Genomic DNA, 15,958 nt, shown 5'->3' with positions numbered 1-15,958 from the left:
TTGTGCAAAAGAAAAATATGCTACAGTCACTTGTTTACTGTAGAATACATGTAAACATAAAATCACCCTTTTGGTAGAGCTGTGCACAAATGTGAACAATATACAGTACATGTAACAGTACATACAGTATTGCACAGTCCTGTAACATACAGGTACAGTAAATCATTCTGGCACATCCAGACGTTTCTGTCTGTCTGGCCACATATTTTCATCTACATCACAACGGATGTCATCCCTCGCAATGCAGCGAGGAAAGTATCTCCTGGAGTGGCAAATCCATCCTCTGCAGGACTCTGCTGTGATGTTGTCACATATTGCATCCATGGCTGCTAGCAGGGCCATTTGCTCATGTGGATGCCGGTCATAAACTTTCCACCTCCAGGAAGAGAAAAACTCCTCTATTGGATTTAGGAATGGAGTGTAAGGAGGAAGAAACTCCATAAGCATCCTGTCGTGTGCTGCAAACCACTGCCCGACTACAGCAGAGTGATGGAAGCTAACATTATCCCAAACCACTACATACATCGTCCGATTGTCACCAGGACACACACCAATTTCATTAGTGTGAGGTTCACCTGGGAACAGTAATTTATGGAGATTTCCATGGAAACTCCTTAAAAATAGGGTTTTCAAAATGGGTGTACAAAGTGTTTGACAAGATGTTCAACAGGTTTGAGTGCAATGACACGAGCAATGACATGAAGACTGTTGGTTGTAAGGACCATGACTATTCAGCCGGTACAAGTATAAATAATTGTGACATTCATGATAAAAGCAAGGAGATAGTGATGATTAGCAAGTCAAAAGTGACCATTCTTTAGACATTTGTACTTACTCAATGGCTTCATGTCCAAAGGCATATCAAGGGACTGATTAGACAGCGTGCATAAACCTTTTCTTCAAGATCCATAAACAGCTTCAAAGCAAGCTGATTAAAAGTGAGCTTATTATTCAACATATTTTAATCAGAAATTAATCTGACATATAGGTGAGTAAGTCTCTATGGGCAAGAAACAAGATGCAGAAGTACTGCAAATGGGTCACGTTTAAAAGTGTGTGTGTGTGTGTGTGTGTGTGTGTGTGTGTGTGTGTGTGTGTGTGTGTGTGTGTGTGTGTGTGTTATGTGTGTTTTAACCCAGATTCCCTTTAAATTTGTCCTAAATGTATGATAAGATTACTGTGATTGTGAAGTAGGAGAACGAATCTAAAACAATCTCTGATTTGTGTGTTTCTGTGAAAGAGGCTTTCAAGAAGAATGCAAACCTGCCATCTAAAGGAAATAAAACGTATTACAACCAAAGACAACCACTGCTACTGAACATTTATTCCCTTTACAGCACAACAGAATACTATCAGTACCTAGGAGCACGTCCCATAAGACAAAATATGTAGCTAAAAGTAAACTCAAAGAGGTTTCTGTTCTGTTGGGTAGTTTATCTTACACTATCATAACCATTCTGATAGATCTACAAACCCCAGTCTTATCATTAAATAACCCTTGAGGAGAAATAAAATTTCAGAATCCATATTGATTTCTGTTTCTATTTATGTAGATTGTAAATTGATATTGTATTTTATTAGATGAAAAACCCTTTAGAAATTGAAAAATGTTTATAGGCTTCATTTGAAAATGTGAGTGAACAACATTCTTAAATTTAGTTGAGAGTTATGCTTAAATGTAGCACAAAATATTATTAGACTGATGCAGTTTAGTTTAGAAACATATTAAAAGTATATTGCATTTGTATTAATAATTTATAAAGGGGCTCGCTCTTTATGCAACACGACAATAAAAACAACTGTACTGCCACAAAAAAGCTTGCCTCGCACACGCGCGTGTATGTGCGTGTTTGTGGGGAGGCGCGCTAACGTGGGTGTGTCAACATTAAAATTTAACAAAGTTTATTTTGTGAACTGGTTCACGCACACTGTCACTGTGCACGTTTGAACATCGCTACGTCTGTTGCTGAGAAATAAAATATTCGTTACCCGATATAAGAAAATAAAAAGATTCCAGAACGGATGTCGCCATCTTTAGTATGGGACAATAACCCCACCGCGAACACACAACTTGTTATAAATTCATAAAAATCGTGATATGTTTACAGTATGGAGATTTCAAGTATTGTTAAAGTATATCCAGATACAAAAACACGTTTACAAGCTCACAATGGCAAATAAAAAATTCCGTGTTTCGGTGTTAGACTGTGAAGTTGTTATCGAGCGGCTCTGCGTCGCCATGTTTACTTTGGGTGACTCTTCCATTTTCCTCCGCCTCTGATTGTCAAGAAGATGGCAGCTTCCAGGCAGGCATGAGAGCAAATACTTCTCTACAAATCGAATGAATGTGGATTATTGACACAACATAAGAGCACATACCAGTGTTTTTACATCTACTGCATCGGATAAAGTGAGTATAACTTTGAAATGTTTGTGTCTTTTTCGGGTTTGTTATGTTTTGTTGTAGCAAACCGCCCGGCCATTTTTCTTGTGGGAGCTGCCGATAGAGGCCGATTGTCGAAAAGATGGCTGCTTCCAGAGACGGCATGAAACAGAATAATACAGCATTTTCATGGTTTACCTGCATGTAGCTCAGTTTCAGAGGTGTTTGTGCAACTAATTCTCTATCGGGTAAATTGTGCATGCGAAGGTTATTTGAAGTTATGTCGAATTTAATTGTGAAATTGGACGACGCTTTGACAGTTGCGAGCCGCAAGCTAACGCTATTAGCATGGGCAAATTAAGCTCACAGGCTAGCCGCAGGAGCTAATGGAGCTAACAGTTTGTTTGGATGTCACAAATAGCCCGTTTTTATCACAATAACGACAAACCATTCGACTGTAGTTGTGAGTTGTCATATTATTAAACAGTGTATATGTATTCGCACGCTTGAGGATACTTTTTAAGGTTATTTGCGTTAAATCGTTGTAAAATGCTAATGTTGCTAGCTACGAAATGAGAGGCATGAAAATAAGACGACTCTTGCTAACAATTCTAAATTAGGGTGTAATTCAAGTTACAGCTGTATATTATTAGTTTTGCTCAGATGCAGTTGCACATGTAGAACACGATGTTGTATCGTATTTTTTGCCGGTGCTATCGGTTAGTGTCTATGTATTTAGCCTTTTAATTCGCTTCCGCCATTTTTCAGAAGGGCAGTAGCTTTAGCGGCGGTTTGTTTGGTTGTGAGATGGCTGCTTCCACGGATTGAATTCAAATATCTTGGAGGAAATTTACGTGATGGTAAAAACATGCATTTATCAAGATAACTGGGTATTTACACAACTACGTATAAGTAACGAGAGGCTTGAATTAAGGCATTGCATCTTGTTTAGCGTGAGTGCATCTTTCAATCGAAGTTTACCGCTAACAGTTTTTTAGCCCTCAAGCTACTTTAGCAGCAAGCCCCCCCGAATATTTGACTGGTTTGGTGCTCTCGTCGGTTACATGCTGCTGATGTCTTTTTAGATTTATTGTGTTACAAACGGCACGATAGTTTTGGGGCGATAAAACAAGTTTATTTTTTTTGTTTTGTTTTCTGGCAGAAGTCATGTCTGCCCCAGGCTCCGCAGTGACCGGGACCACTGCGTCGGTTCTGCAGCCGCGATGGAAACGGGTCCTCGGGTGGTCAGGTCCGGTTCCCCGACCCAGGCATGGACACAGAGCTGTGGCAATAAAGGAGCTTATGGTCGTCTTTGGTGGTGGCAACGAGGGGATTGTTGATGAATTACATGTGTACAACACCGGTAAGTTTAGCTTCCATCATAAAACTGGAACAGCTGTATGAATGTAGCCGAAACAGTGCCGTGCTCGGTATATTGGCACATGTAACAGTACGTTATCGAATAAATGAACACCACGTTGCATACCAACATCCAGCTTTAATAGAAATTTAAGATATTTGAAGTTAAACATTGTGTAGGCCTGAGTAGGCCAAACAAGCCCGCTTCTGTACACATTGTCTCCCCCTGCTGGAGACTGCATGTCACTCCAGGGTGAAAAAAGGCGGGCTAAAATAAAATGGATGATGATGGTTGGTTTAAGTTTGCCTCGTTTCCTGTTCTTTAACCAGAACCACTGAACTCATTCAAATCGGTCTAATTAGGGACAAGTACATGAATACTTTACTAGTGAAACCATCTGTTCTTTTGTATGTAGAATGTTTTTAATAAGTGATCACAGTTCACATAAAATTAATGTTTATTTACTGTTTTAAATCCCAAAGTTAGTTGGATCAGTATCCTAAGAAGTTGTTTAGAGTTGGCACTAACTGTGGGAGTTTTATCCTTACCTTAGTAATAACATAATTTTGACTTCTGGAGTAAAAACAAAAGCGTATATAAATGAGCTTTACATTGTTTTGTTTTGATTTCAGCAACAAACCAGTGGTTTATCCCAGCGGTTCGTGGTGATATTCCTCCTGGTTGTGCTGCATATGGTTTTGTTTGTGATGGAACTCGGTTGTTGGTGTTTGGTGGGATGGTGGAGTATGGAAAGTATAGCAATGATCTCTATGAACTACAGGTAATCGCTCTCTTACTTTTTTTAGGTGAATTTGTACATTGAAGTATTGTTTTTAAAAATGCAATGGGGTGTTTATTAGTACAAATTTCTAGTGTAAATAAATTGAACTTGTTTACAAAATATTATGTAACAAATGTGTTGTTCTGTAGTACTTTAGCAGGGTGGCTGAATTGGATCTTGTCTGGCTGCTTTAGGAGCTTATTGATGGAATAAATCTTCCATTTCCAAGTTAAAGGATTAAGGTTTTCTGACTTTATAATTAAACACTCAAATGTAAAGTCATTAAAATGTAAGCTTCAAATTAATTTGAATTCAGGAAAGTTGAAAGATAGACGAGATAAATGCTGTTCAGCAGAGTTGGGATAAAATACATTTAATTTTTACACAAACGTAACCATCACTACCAGAACTCTAGCACCTTGATTTACTAACGGCGTGTTGTTTCTGCGGTCTGTCCCAGGCCAGCAGATGGGAATGGAAAAAACTGAAAGCAAAAAATCCCAAAAACGGCCCCCCTCCTTGTCCTCGCCTTGGCCACAGTTTTTCATTGGTTGGTAACAAATGCTACTTGTTTGGTGGACTGGCCAATGATAGTGAAGACCCAAAAAACAACATTCCCAGGTAAGGACGGTTGTCACCGTCAGACTCCTCAGCTCACCCCTGCTCTGCTTGACTCTGATCTTCTGTCTTGTTTTGTAATTTCAGATACCTGAATGATCTGTACACGCTTGAGCTTCGTCCAGGTTCTAGCGTGGTTGGATGGGATATTCCAATCACATATGGAGTTCTGCCTCCTCCCCGTGAGAGTCACACCGCTGTGGTGTACACAGAGAAGACCACCAGGAAATCCCGTTTGATAATCTATGGAGGGATGAGTGGATGTCGTCTTGGAGATCTGTGGACTCTGGATATTGGTATGTTTAAGAGGAGGAGCCACCCTAAACTAGTATCTGATGATGTGTTGGAAATGGAACATTTCTTATGAGAAAGAGAAGAGATGGGTTCAAGTTTGATGGAGAAGTGAGTAGAGTTGACTAATGTGAGATGGTCTTTATCCCTAGATACCCTGACTTGGAACAAACCATCAGTAGGTGGAACAGCACCACTTCCACGGAGTCTTCACTCTGCCACCACAATCACAAACAAGTGAGGAGGCTGTTGAGTGTAGATCTGTGTTCTGATGGTAGAAATCTGTAAAACGTTTCCTGATGGCAGGATCTGACTGATTCCTTCTTTTTTCTCTCATTGCAGAATGTATGTTTTTGGAGGATGGGTTCCCTTGGTGATGGATGATGTTAAAGTAGCCACGCATGAAAAAGAGTGGAAATGTACAAACACGCTGGCCTGCCTAAATCTGGGTTTGTTTACCATCAGATTTGACACCAGAATGCAGAGTGAAAGAGGTTGCTCCAGTGCTAAACGCTGCCTTGTTCTTTTAGACACCATGTGCTGGGAGACGGTGTTGATGGATACTCTGGAAGACAACATACCCAGGGCCCGTGCTGGCCACTGCGCTGTGGCCATCAACTCCAGGCTGTACGTGTGGAGTGGTCGCGACGGTTATCGTAAAGCGTGGAACAACCAGGTCTGTTGTAAAGACCTTTGGTACCTTGAAACAGGTAAGTGTGCTCATGGGTGATAATAAGGTCAAAGCACTTTTTTGTTATTTATTTTAATGATGCTATTCATCTTTCAGAGCGGCCACATGCTCCAGCCAGAGTACAGCTCGTCCGTGCCAACACAAACTCTCTGGAAGTGAGCTGGGGGGCCGTTTCCACCGCCGACACGTACTTGCTGCAGCTGCAGAAGTATGACATCCCAGCAACCCCAGCAGCAGCCTCACCAGCCACGAGTGCAACCCCATCACAGCCTGTTAACTCCCCAAAGAGCCCTGTGCCTGCTGCTGCAGCACCTTCTGCTCAGAGTTTACCACACACGGGTAACAATCAGGACAGCGAGATCCAAACTCCTCACTTACTTCAGCATAAAGTCTTGATGATGTGTATTGTGATTGCAGCTGTTTTAAAGGTTGCAGCTCAGCAGTCTGCCACTGGTGCGTCTGTCGTCACAGTTCGCCCCAGCCAGCCGGGGAAATCCCCCGTCACCGTGACATCCCTTCCTCCCGGTGTTCGAATGGTAGTGCCTACCCAAACCACCCAAGGATCGGTACGGCTGTTTTCACACAGCACTCAGTCTTTCAGAGCTTTGGTGTGGTGTCTCACTGTTGTGTCAACAGATGAATTCAGGAATGTTGTACTTTTTCTTTGTTCTTAGCCGATCGGTAGCAGCCCTCAGATGAGTGGCATGGCAGCTTTGGCTGCTGCAGCTGCAGCCACACAGAAGATCCCGCCCTCATCTGCAGGAACTGTCCTCAATGTTCCTCCAGGTGCCACCATTCTGAAGACGGTTGCTGTTTCTCCGGGCACTACCACAGTCAAAGTGGCTTCTCCAGTAATGGTACCTACTAGAACATGCTGGGTGTTCAGACACAGGCCGGGGACACACCGGCCGCGGAAGCGCCGCGAAAATGGGGTCGCCTTCATTCGGCGCCCTTGTTGAGCTATTCTATAGACCACATGGGCCGCCGAAGCGCCGCGAATCGCCTCGCGCCGGCGCCCCAGCCCGCGCCGTGCAGCGATCATTTCGGCGTCGGCTCTATTTTTTTCGCGAGCCGCGGGTGAATCGCGTCAATTCTGGCAGGAAGTCAAACCTAGACATAAGAGGCAGGCCGGTAAAGTTAACAAAATAAAGCATTTCAAAATAAAATTCCGCAATAGTCAAATGTGTTCGTAATCAGACACTGCAGAAAAACCACACGAACACACACACACATCGAACTTGTGTGCGTGTGTGACCACTTGAAGGGGTGTGTGGTTTTGGGTGTCTTTTCACCGGAGCAAACAGGACAGAGAGGCAGAAAGTCCGAGGCAAGCAGTTACGATGGATGACTTTAAATTAATTATGGAAGTTGAGAAACACAAGGAGCTGTACGACCCCCGAAAAACATGATTATTTACGTACCCATTTAGGAAGAAACTGCTAGGATACAGCTGCAGAACTGGAGCGGGTTCCAAGAGATTCAACTGGCAGAAACAACTCATACCGTAGGTTCACACACACACACACACACGCGCGCGCGCACACACGTAGAGGAAAATAGCTGAGAAAAGGCAGAGAGGAAATTGAGGACACCAAGTGTTTTAAAAGAAAAACTACAGCTGAGCCGAGGCGCGCCTCGACTGGGGCGCGTCTGATCTGAACTGAGGAGCGGCGAGCAGCGGCCGAATTTCGTGAGCGATTCGCTTCGCGGCGCTTCCGCGGCCGGTGTGTCCCCGGCGACAGTGTGTCAGTTAAGTCAAGATGGTTTTGTGCTTGTAGGTCAGTAACCCAGCTACCCGGATGTTGAAGACTGCTGCAGCCCAGGCGGGCACTGCGACTGCCTCCTCTCCCACCACCACTAGACCCATCATTACTGTGCACAAGTCTGGTGCTGTCACAGTAGCTCAGCAGGCCCAGGTGGTCACCACTGTGGTGGGAGGAGTCACCAAAACCATCACTCTGGTCAAGAGTCCCCTCACCATGGGTGGCAGTGGCACTCTGGTAAGAAACCAGGAATCGTGCAACACATTTTATTATAAAAGTGGTGCTTTAATAAATCCTGGATTTTATAAATCACCGTGTGTGTGTGTGTGTGTGTGTGTGTGTGTGTGTGTGTGTGTGTGTGTGTGTGTGTGTGTGTGTGTGTGTTTAGCTGGCCTACAGTGACTGTTGGAGGGCTGGAGTTAGAAAGCAGGGAGCATGATGTTAGTCATCTGCATGGTTGTAGTTCAGTTAGGGCTGAAATGACCCAAAGCCGCAGGTTTAGTGGTCCGCCTTCCCGCTGAACTCCCTGTGACTCGTGAGTTTGAGTCTCTTTCCTATGTTGGCAGATCTCCAACCTTGGCAAGATGATGTCTGTGGTGCAAACCAAGCCAGTGCAGACATCAGCTGTCACAGGCCAGGCCTCCACTAACCCTCTCACACAGATCATACAGGTCAGCTATCTGCATGAGTGCAGGAAAAAAAAAACAGGAGGTAGCTTAAACTCCTGAGATGGGCAGCAGGTGGCTTTCCCCCCAAATGGCTTGTTTAACAGGTGCTTTTGTTCTCAGACCAAGGGTCCCCTCCCAGCTGGCACCATTCTGAAGCTGGTGACTTCTGCAGATGGCAAACCCACAACGATCATCACCACAACGCAGGCTGGGGGCACCGGAAACAAGCCCACTATCCTCAACATAAGTGGGGTTTCTCCTACTACTACTAAGCAGGGCACCACCATCATCAAGACTATCCCCATGTCGGCCATCATGACTCAGCCAGGAGCCACAGGTTAGCTTTATTTTATTTATTTTTTTAGCTCTATTCCTTTTTGCCAACGAGAGGAAGAAAAAAATACAAATGACAGTCGGGTATCCAGACTTATTTTAGTCTCCAGTTGATGTGAGAAAATGTTTCATGTTTTGTTTTTTCAGGTGTGACAAGCAGTGGAGGTATGAAAACACCTATAACAATCCTTACCACAAAGGTAATGACCACTGGAACTCCTGGTAAAATCATCACGGCAGTGCCCAAACTCACCACTGCAGCTGGGCAGCAGGGCCTGACGCAGGTACTGACCGGCCCGGTGACCCATCAGAGCAGCAGCTGTCATCGTGTGGCATCTAAAGCGGGTGTGTGTGTTCCTAGGTGGTGCTAAAGGGTGCTCCTGGACAGCCTGGAACTATTCTGCGCACGGTGCCCATGAGCACGGTGGGTGGCGTTCGTCTGGTTACTCCAGTAACCGTGTCATCTGTTAAACCCACCGTCACCACTCTGGTTGTCAAGGGAACTACTGGTGAGCACACTGGTTGTGACTGCACATTTTGTTATTTAAAGTGTTCTCTTTAGCACATTACCTTCATTTCCTCCAGGAGTCACCACTTTGGGCACAGTCACTGGCACCGTGTCCACCGCCTTGGCTGGAGGCGCTGCCGACAGTTCCAGTGCCTCACTGGTAACGCCTAGCACCACACTGGGAACCATTGCCACGCTGTCCAGCCAGGTGATCAACCCAACTGCCATCACTGTGTCAGCTGCCCAGACCAGCCTGACTTCTACTTCCTCGCTCTCCTCGCCCACTATGACAGTACAGGTAAGGCCCAGCGGTCCTGAGCTGTAGCCAGGATGCTGGTGTTAGAGACGATCTGCTGTTAACCCTTTGGGCGCCGGAGTTTTCTCAAGAAAATGTTCAGTTTTGACATAACTATTTAAGGTTGTAGCTTGGAAATGATTAGAGATAAAGGTAGACTGTAAAAGAGAAACATCTTCAGTAGGACCCAAAGTTTGTGTTGGGAGCTAATTCTTTCATCTGATTAGCATATTATGACATCATCAGGCTGCCGTATTGGAATGCATCGTTTTTACAGATGTTCCTTCTTATTTTTTAGGGTTAGGGTTATTTAGAAAAGTTATTTAGAAATGTAACGAGAGAGAGAGAGAGAGATTTAAATGAGAATTTTTATCTTTTATATTGTATTTTTTGATATTTATATTGCCCTCACTCAAGGGAAATGCTTTTTCCATATATTTCCAGACCCATCTCAGGTTTTTTGAGCTTGTACGGCTTCAGGGACGTCCTTCCCTTGAATGTAATGATCATTTGATGCAAGGGAAAGAATAGTTTTATGATTATGTCTTGGGCTGAAACGATTCCTCGAGTACCTCGAATAAGTCGAGTACAAAAAATCCTCAAGTCAAATTCTCTGCCTCGAGGATTCGTTTAATTCATGTTTAATTAATTCATGGCTTTGCAATCACCCAGGGTCACGTTTCACCCGGACTGACGCACATACACACTGCACTGAATGCACACGCAAGTAGCAAATGTAACTTAACTTTCTCTTTAGCCGTGGCGGACAACGTGGACCCCGGTGGAGTGCGAAAAAGACAGAAAATGTCAAAGGTCTGGAACCATTTTTCACGTCGTAAGGCGGAAATTATAGTCCAGTGTAAATACTGTAAAATGGATTTAGCCCACCACAACACCACATCCTCCATGCTGCAGCACCTGACCAGCAAACATCCACATGTAAATGTCTCTTCTGCAGGCGGACTCGGAGGTCTGCTACATATTCTGCGGACACTGTGCAACTTTTTTATTTGTAGCACTCAGTTTCAGCTCACACCGTACATCTGGTAGCAACACGTCGGACCAAAAATGTGCTAAAAACAGCAATTTTTACAACACGTCAGACTTTTTATTGTGTTGTTATTGAAGTCTTGTCCCTCAGGATTGCTTCAGGAGGACGCGGGTATTTATCAGAGGAAAACGAAAGAAAGTAAATAAATGTTTTGTGATCAGTATAATTTGACAAAACCACGGGTGAGCCATGTTTGCGCATGCGCCGTGAGCGGTTCTGGTTCTGGTGCCGGTAGATTCTCGCACGAGGGTAATGTCGGCTCAGGTTGTTTACTTATTTTTTTGCACAGACATTTGTTTACTGTGAAGTAAAGTTGAAGTTTTGAAAACTAATTTTAAATAAAACTTGAAGAATAACTGGCAGTTGCGTGCTCATTTTAAGAGGTCTTTCATATTTTATAACATGCTATTTGATATAATGGTTTACAAACACATAAGGGTCATTTATTAGAGTACTCGATAAATGATTCTATAGAGTACTCGATTACAAAAATATTCGATAGCTGCATCCCTAATTATGTGGCACACTTTGATTTCCGTACTTAACAAAAGCATCTGCCGATTTATTTATTTACAGCTTTTTATTTATTAGTTTTTTACTTTGCTGCTACATCTGTCACATTAGCTGTGTTTTTACCATAATTTCTACATCCATCATGTCCCAAACACGGTGAAACAAACTTCGAACCCGACGTTTGGAGCTTGTAAGCTCCATACACCGTACGCTTGTGCAGCACCAGCTGTCTTGTCAATCTTTTCGGCTGGATGAGTGAATTCTTCATGAGAAAGTAGATATTCTGCTTCATAATCTGGTTATGACCAGACAAAGATCAGACCTGCCGGCAATTGTAAGTTTTATCTCTAATATTCAACCTCTTCATGCTGCGCACATCTCTCCTCCTCTCCCAGGACTGGAACCTCTCGGCGGGAGGTGGTTTTCAAACCCGAAAGTCTCTGAAACTTTCAATATAAACACACTCATGAGTGTTGCTCAGCCTGAAGCTGCACATCTCCACCATCTTCTGGTGGAAAGTAGTAACGTCATCAGGGATCATATTTGTCGCTGTGGCTCGTTAAAGTCAGCAATGACGCTTGTCTCAACATTGCGACTTTGGCACTTAAAGGGTTATTTATGCACTTGTTTGACCCTTTAAAGAGTCAGATTTATTCATTTGTTTTGTTTCAGAACCAGCCCACCCAGGTCACTCTGATCACAACTCCCAGTGGTGTGGAGGCCCAACCCATTCAAGACCTCCCTGTTTCCATTCTGGCTTCACCGACTTCTGAGCAACCCAGCTCCACCGATGCAGGAGCAGCTGGAGATGGCTCTGGGACTGTCACCCTGGTCTGCTCCAACCCGCCCTGTGAGACCCACGAGACCGGAACCACCAACACCGCCACCACCTCCTCTGCCACCATCGGAGCGGGACAGGTGTGCTCCAACCCGCCCTGTGAGACCCACGAGACAGGGACAACAAACACAGCCACCACAGCCTCGTCGAACATGGGAGGAGTCCAGCAGGTGTGCTCCAACCCGCCCTGTGAGACCCACGTGACAGGGACCACCAACACAGCCACGCAGTCTTCATCCACCATGAATACAGGGGAGACGGGCACCGTGCAGAGCGCTTGCTCCAACCCGCCCTGTGAGACCCACGAGACAGGGACCACCAACACAGCCACGCAGTCTTCATCCACCATGAATGCAGGGGAGACGAGCACCGTGCAGAGCGTTCCCCCCAAACCGCCCTGTGAAACTCACGAGACGGGGACCACCAACACTACGTCCACAGCCACCTCCAACATGGGAGGAGATCAGACCAGCACAGCGTCAGGCCTGGTCCAGAGGGTCTGCTCCAACCCACCCTGTGAAACACACGAGACCGGGACCACCAACACTGCCACCACTGCTACGTGCAGCATGGAGACTGGCGAAGGAACAGGTATGCTAGCAGTGTTTGGTCTAAGGATGGGGTTGATGGGTAGACGTGCTGCCATGTGCACAGCTCAGCCACCAGCATGAGGGTTGTCTACAGCAGACTGGTTGTTTACTGGGATGTTTCATTCACCAAGATGAAGACTTTCTTAGCTTGTGTAACAAATGTAAGAGGCGCAACTGAGAAGTCAGTCAGGGTGATGTTTTTTTTCCAGCTGCCCAGCAGACGGAAGAGGAAGCGGAAGGAACCAGCAGCCCAGAGGTAGCTTCCAGTACTGCAGCAGCTGCTCCAGCTGCCACCACCCAAGGCCGGGCCATCACTACTGTCACCCAGTCCACACCGGTCCCCGGGCCCTCAGTACCTGTAAAGAAAACTCTAGCGTTTTTGTGTGTTTTCTACTTTTCACAGATGTTTTTATGTTTGTTTGTTTTTTTATTTTAATTTTTTTATGTGTTTATTTGTTTATTTTTTGCTGCCATTATGTAACGCATCTGATCTGTGTGGTTCTTTCCCCTTCAGTCGATTTCATCCATCACAGAGGGAGCGAGCGCTGCTGCTAGCTCCACAGAAGAACCCATGCAAACTGATGAGGCTGCGTCAGCTGAAGCAGCACCTGCGGAGGAGGCAGCTGCAGCAATGGAGACACAAGCAGAGGTGAATAAAACATGACGTCTGATAACAGCCAGCGCTAGCTTCACTTTCTAGAATCCACTTGATCTGAGCTCCAGCTTTTTGCACCCATTTCATTGTGCTTTTAATGTCTTCTTCCAGGGAGAAGCAGCTGCTGCGACAGCCTTGAACCTGCCCTCAGAGCTGATGTCTGAGGGTCAGGGAGCCACGCTGATGGTGACGGGGCTGTCGGATGAAGAGCTGGCTGTGACCGCTGCAGCCGAGGCCGCCGCTCAGGCAGCAGCCACTGAGGAGGCCCAGGCTCTGGCCATCCAGGCTGTTCTTCAAGCTGCGCAGCAGGCTGTCATGAGTGAGCAAGCACACATCATTTTAAAATATTCTTCCACTAATCTTCTCGTTAGATCACATCCAGTCATTAAAAAATGTTTTTTGCAGTTATGAAGCGGATTTAAGCACTTACTAAGCTTTACATTTAACCATTTACAGATGAAGGTGATGCTGCCGGAGACGGTCAGCAGACCACCAGCATCCCCATCATGCTGACCCAGCAGGAGCTTGCAGCGTTGGTCCAACAGCAGCAGCAGCTGCAGGAGGCCCAGGCTGCTGCCCAGCAGGCCTCGGTGGACACCAGCCTACCTACTGAGGGCCTCGCACCAGCTGACAGCCTCAACGACCCGTCTGTGGAAAGCAACGGACACAACGAAATAGCAGCCTCCGTTGCATCCGTGGCGTCCATCCTTCCACGCACCGCTGCTGAAAGTGAGTCTGCAATCACTCTATTTGAATTCTGAGATGTTTCGTACATGTAGGGGAACTAATTTATGCTGCTTTACCCTAAATCCAGCTCTGGCGCCTTCAAGTACATTTGCACCATCTGGATCAGTAGCAAGTCCAGCTAAGCTGCAAGCAGCAGCCACACTGGCAGAGGTCGCCAACGGCATCGAAGGAGAGGTGAGACATTTTATAATTGGCATCTGTCACAGCTCAGAGTGGAAGCATCACTCTCATGACTCTTTATTCTTTCATCTGACCAGAAACAAGCCCCTCAGCCGACTCCAGCGAAGCCTGTTGTGAAGAAGGAGAACCAGTGGTTTGATGTTGGAATTGTGAAAGTGACAAATATGGTTGTGACTCACTTCTATGTGCCAGCAGATGATTCTCAGGGAGATGTGAGTGTGCTGCAGGGCAGCGTTCATGTCTGTTTTGTGTTGAGATGGTCTCTAACCACACACGTGTTTGGTAGGATGACTCTGGCGTCGTGCCCGACTACAGTCAGATGAAGAAAATGGAGCTGCAGCCTGGCACAGCTTACAAATTCCGTGTTGCAGGAATTAACGCTTGTGGTCGTGGAGCCTTCTCTGAGATTTCTGCTTTCAAGACTTGCCTACCCGGGTTTCCAGGGGCACCTTGTGCCATCAAGATCAGCAAGGTAAACAGTCCTGTTTTAGCACTGGGCTGTGTTTGAATCCCAGAGCGGTCTTGGATCGTGACTGTTTGACCACCTTTTGAAACAAAGCACTGATTTTGTTTCCCACTGTGGTCCACAGAGTCCCGATGGAGCCCACCTGACCTGGGAGCCCCCGTCTGTGACCTCAGGAAAGATTATTGAGTACTCTGTGTACCTGGCTATCCAGAGCAACCAGACGACCGAGGCCAAGGCCTCCACCCCAGCTCAGCTAGCCTTCATGAGAGTGTATTGTGGACCCAACCCGTCATGCTTGGTGCAGTCGTCCAGCCTCTCCAACGCTCACATCGACTACACCACGAAGCCAGCTATCATCTTCCGCATCGCCGCTCGCAACGAGAAGGGTTACGGCCCTGCCACCCAAGTCCGATGGCTGCAGGGTTCGTTTAGATTCCCACACGGTGACAAAATGTTTGTTGACAAACTGACTAATCGTTGTTGTGCTTCACAGAATCTGGTAAAGATGCTGCATCTGCTAAACTTGCTCCTAAGAGACCGGGCGCCTCACCTGACATGTAAGTGCAGCTGCCTTGTTTCATGCTGAGCTGATCCTCGCCACACACGCCATACTGACGCTGGTTTCATGTGTCCTCCTGCAGGAAACCTGCTGGTCTAAAGAAAGCAAGGACGGACCAGTGAGGGTCCCCAGAGATCCCCTCCTAGTCGGTCTTTTTTTTTTCCTACTGTCCTTTTTATCAGGAAGACTGAGCTTCACCCCTCCTCATCTTAATCTCACCCTCCACCCCCACGTCTCGGTTCAAGACGGCAGCAAAGGCAGAGCAGCGACATGAAGCGGAGATTAAAGTCGATCTGAGATGTTTCTGTAGATAAAACCCTTCGTTCCTCTACTTGTTCTGTTGGTTGTGATATTTTTAGAGCAACACCAAAACCTAGAAGCACATTCTCTTTTTCAGTCACGCCCTTTTCCATCTTTTTTAACATCTTGTTTTTTGGCTTGTTTCAAGTAGTTGAACAATGTAGAGAAGCGTTTACGCTTTCAGCCAACTGGGATCCTGCCTGAGCGCGCGCGATGTTACCTTTTTCTTTTTTCTGTGTTTGGTGAATCCTGGGGGAATGTAGAGAGAGACTACACCAAATGTTGTACAGTGTCGACAAACGGCTTTGGAGGCGTTGGTTTAGACGAGAGGAAAGAGTCGGTATGGAAACCAATAAAGCACTTGTCCT

At 45.8% G+C, this 15,958-nt stretch overlaps 1 protein-coding gene across 6 annotated transcripts; it reads left to right on the top strand.

The window, feature by feature from the left end:
* The first annotated feature begins 2,275 nt into the window (after positions 1 to 2,275).
* On the top strand, positions 2,276 to 15,663 carry hcfc1a (host cell factor C1a). 6 transcript variants are annotated; one of them, XM_015960008.3, is made up of 28 exons: positions 2,276 to 2,410; positions 3,546 to 3,746; positions 4,376 to 4,524; positions 4,985 to 5,145; positions 5,230 to 5,438; positions 5,586 to 5,670; positions 5,776 to 5,882; positions 5,964 to 6,143; positions 6,221 to 6,463; positions 6,542 to 6,690; positions 6,799 to 6,981; positions 7,903 to 8,124; positions 8,454 to 8,558; positions 8,676 to 8,892; positions 9,036 to 9,172; positions 9,250 to 9,397; positions 9,474 to 9,694; positions 11,928 to 12,684; positions 12,893 to 13,041; positions 13,198 to 13,332; positions 13,450 to 13,657; positions 13,795 to 14,067; positions 14,153 to 14,259; positions 14,343 to 14,477; positions 14,552 to 14,737; positions 14,856 to 15,153; positions 15,225 to 15,288; positions 15,373 to 15,663. In XM_015960008.3, the coding sequence occupies exons 2-28, from the start codon at positions 3,551 to 3,553 to the stop codon at positions 15,410 to 15,412; spliced, it is 5,064 nt and encodes a 1,687-aa protein (XP_015815494.1). In that variant the 5' UTR covers positions 2,276 to 2,410; positions 3,546 to 3,550; the 3' UTR covers positions 15,413 to 15,663. The 6 variants fall into 6 exon arrangements, with proteins under 6 accessions (XP_015815494.1, XP_015815489.1, XP_015815491.1 ...); XM_015960003.3 differs by having other exon boundaries at positions 6,221 to 6,690; XM_015960005.3 differs by lacking the exon at positions 2,276 to 2,410 and adding an exon at positions 2,499 to 2,631 and having other exon boundaries at positions 6,221 to 6,690.
* Positions 15,664 to 15,958: the final 295 nt, after the last annotated feature.

Source organism: Nothobranchius furzeri, chromosome 3, assembly GCF_043380555.1.
Source record: "Nothobranchius furzeri strain GRZ-AD chromosome 3, NfurGRZ-RIMD1, whole genome shotgun sequence".
NCBI classification, from domain to species: domain Eukaryota; kingdom Metazoa; phylum Chordata; class Actinopteri; order Cyprinodontiformes; family Nothobranchiidae; genus Nothobranchius; species Nothobranchius furzeri.
Note: the sequence above shows the minus strand (reverse complement) of the source record. Positions and strands in the feature narration are given on the sequence as shown.

Bases quoted from the DNA above. Each gene is read 5' to 3' on its own strand.
- hcfc1a (XM_015960003.3), top strand. From the start codon at position 3,551: ATGTCTGCCCCAGGCTCCGCAGTGACCGGGACCACTGCGTCGGTTCTG. The intron at 8,125-8,453 runs GTAAGAAACCAG...CTATGTTGGCAG, and splicing joins TGGGTGGCAGTGGCACTCTG to ATCTCCAACCTTGGCAAGAT. The intron at 15,289-15,372 runs GTAAGTGCAGCT...GTCCTCCTGCAG, and splicing joins CCGGGCGCCTCACCTGACAT to GAAACCTGCTGGTCTAAAGA.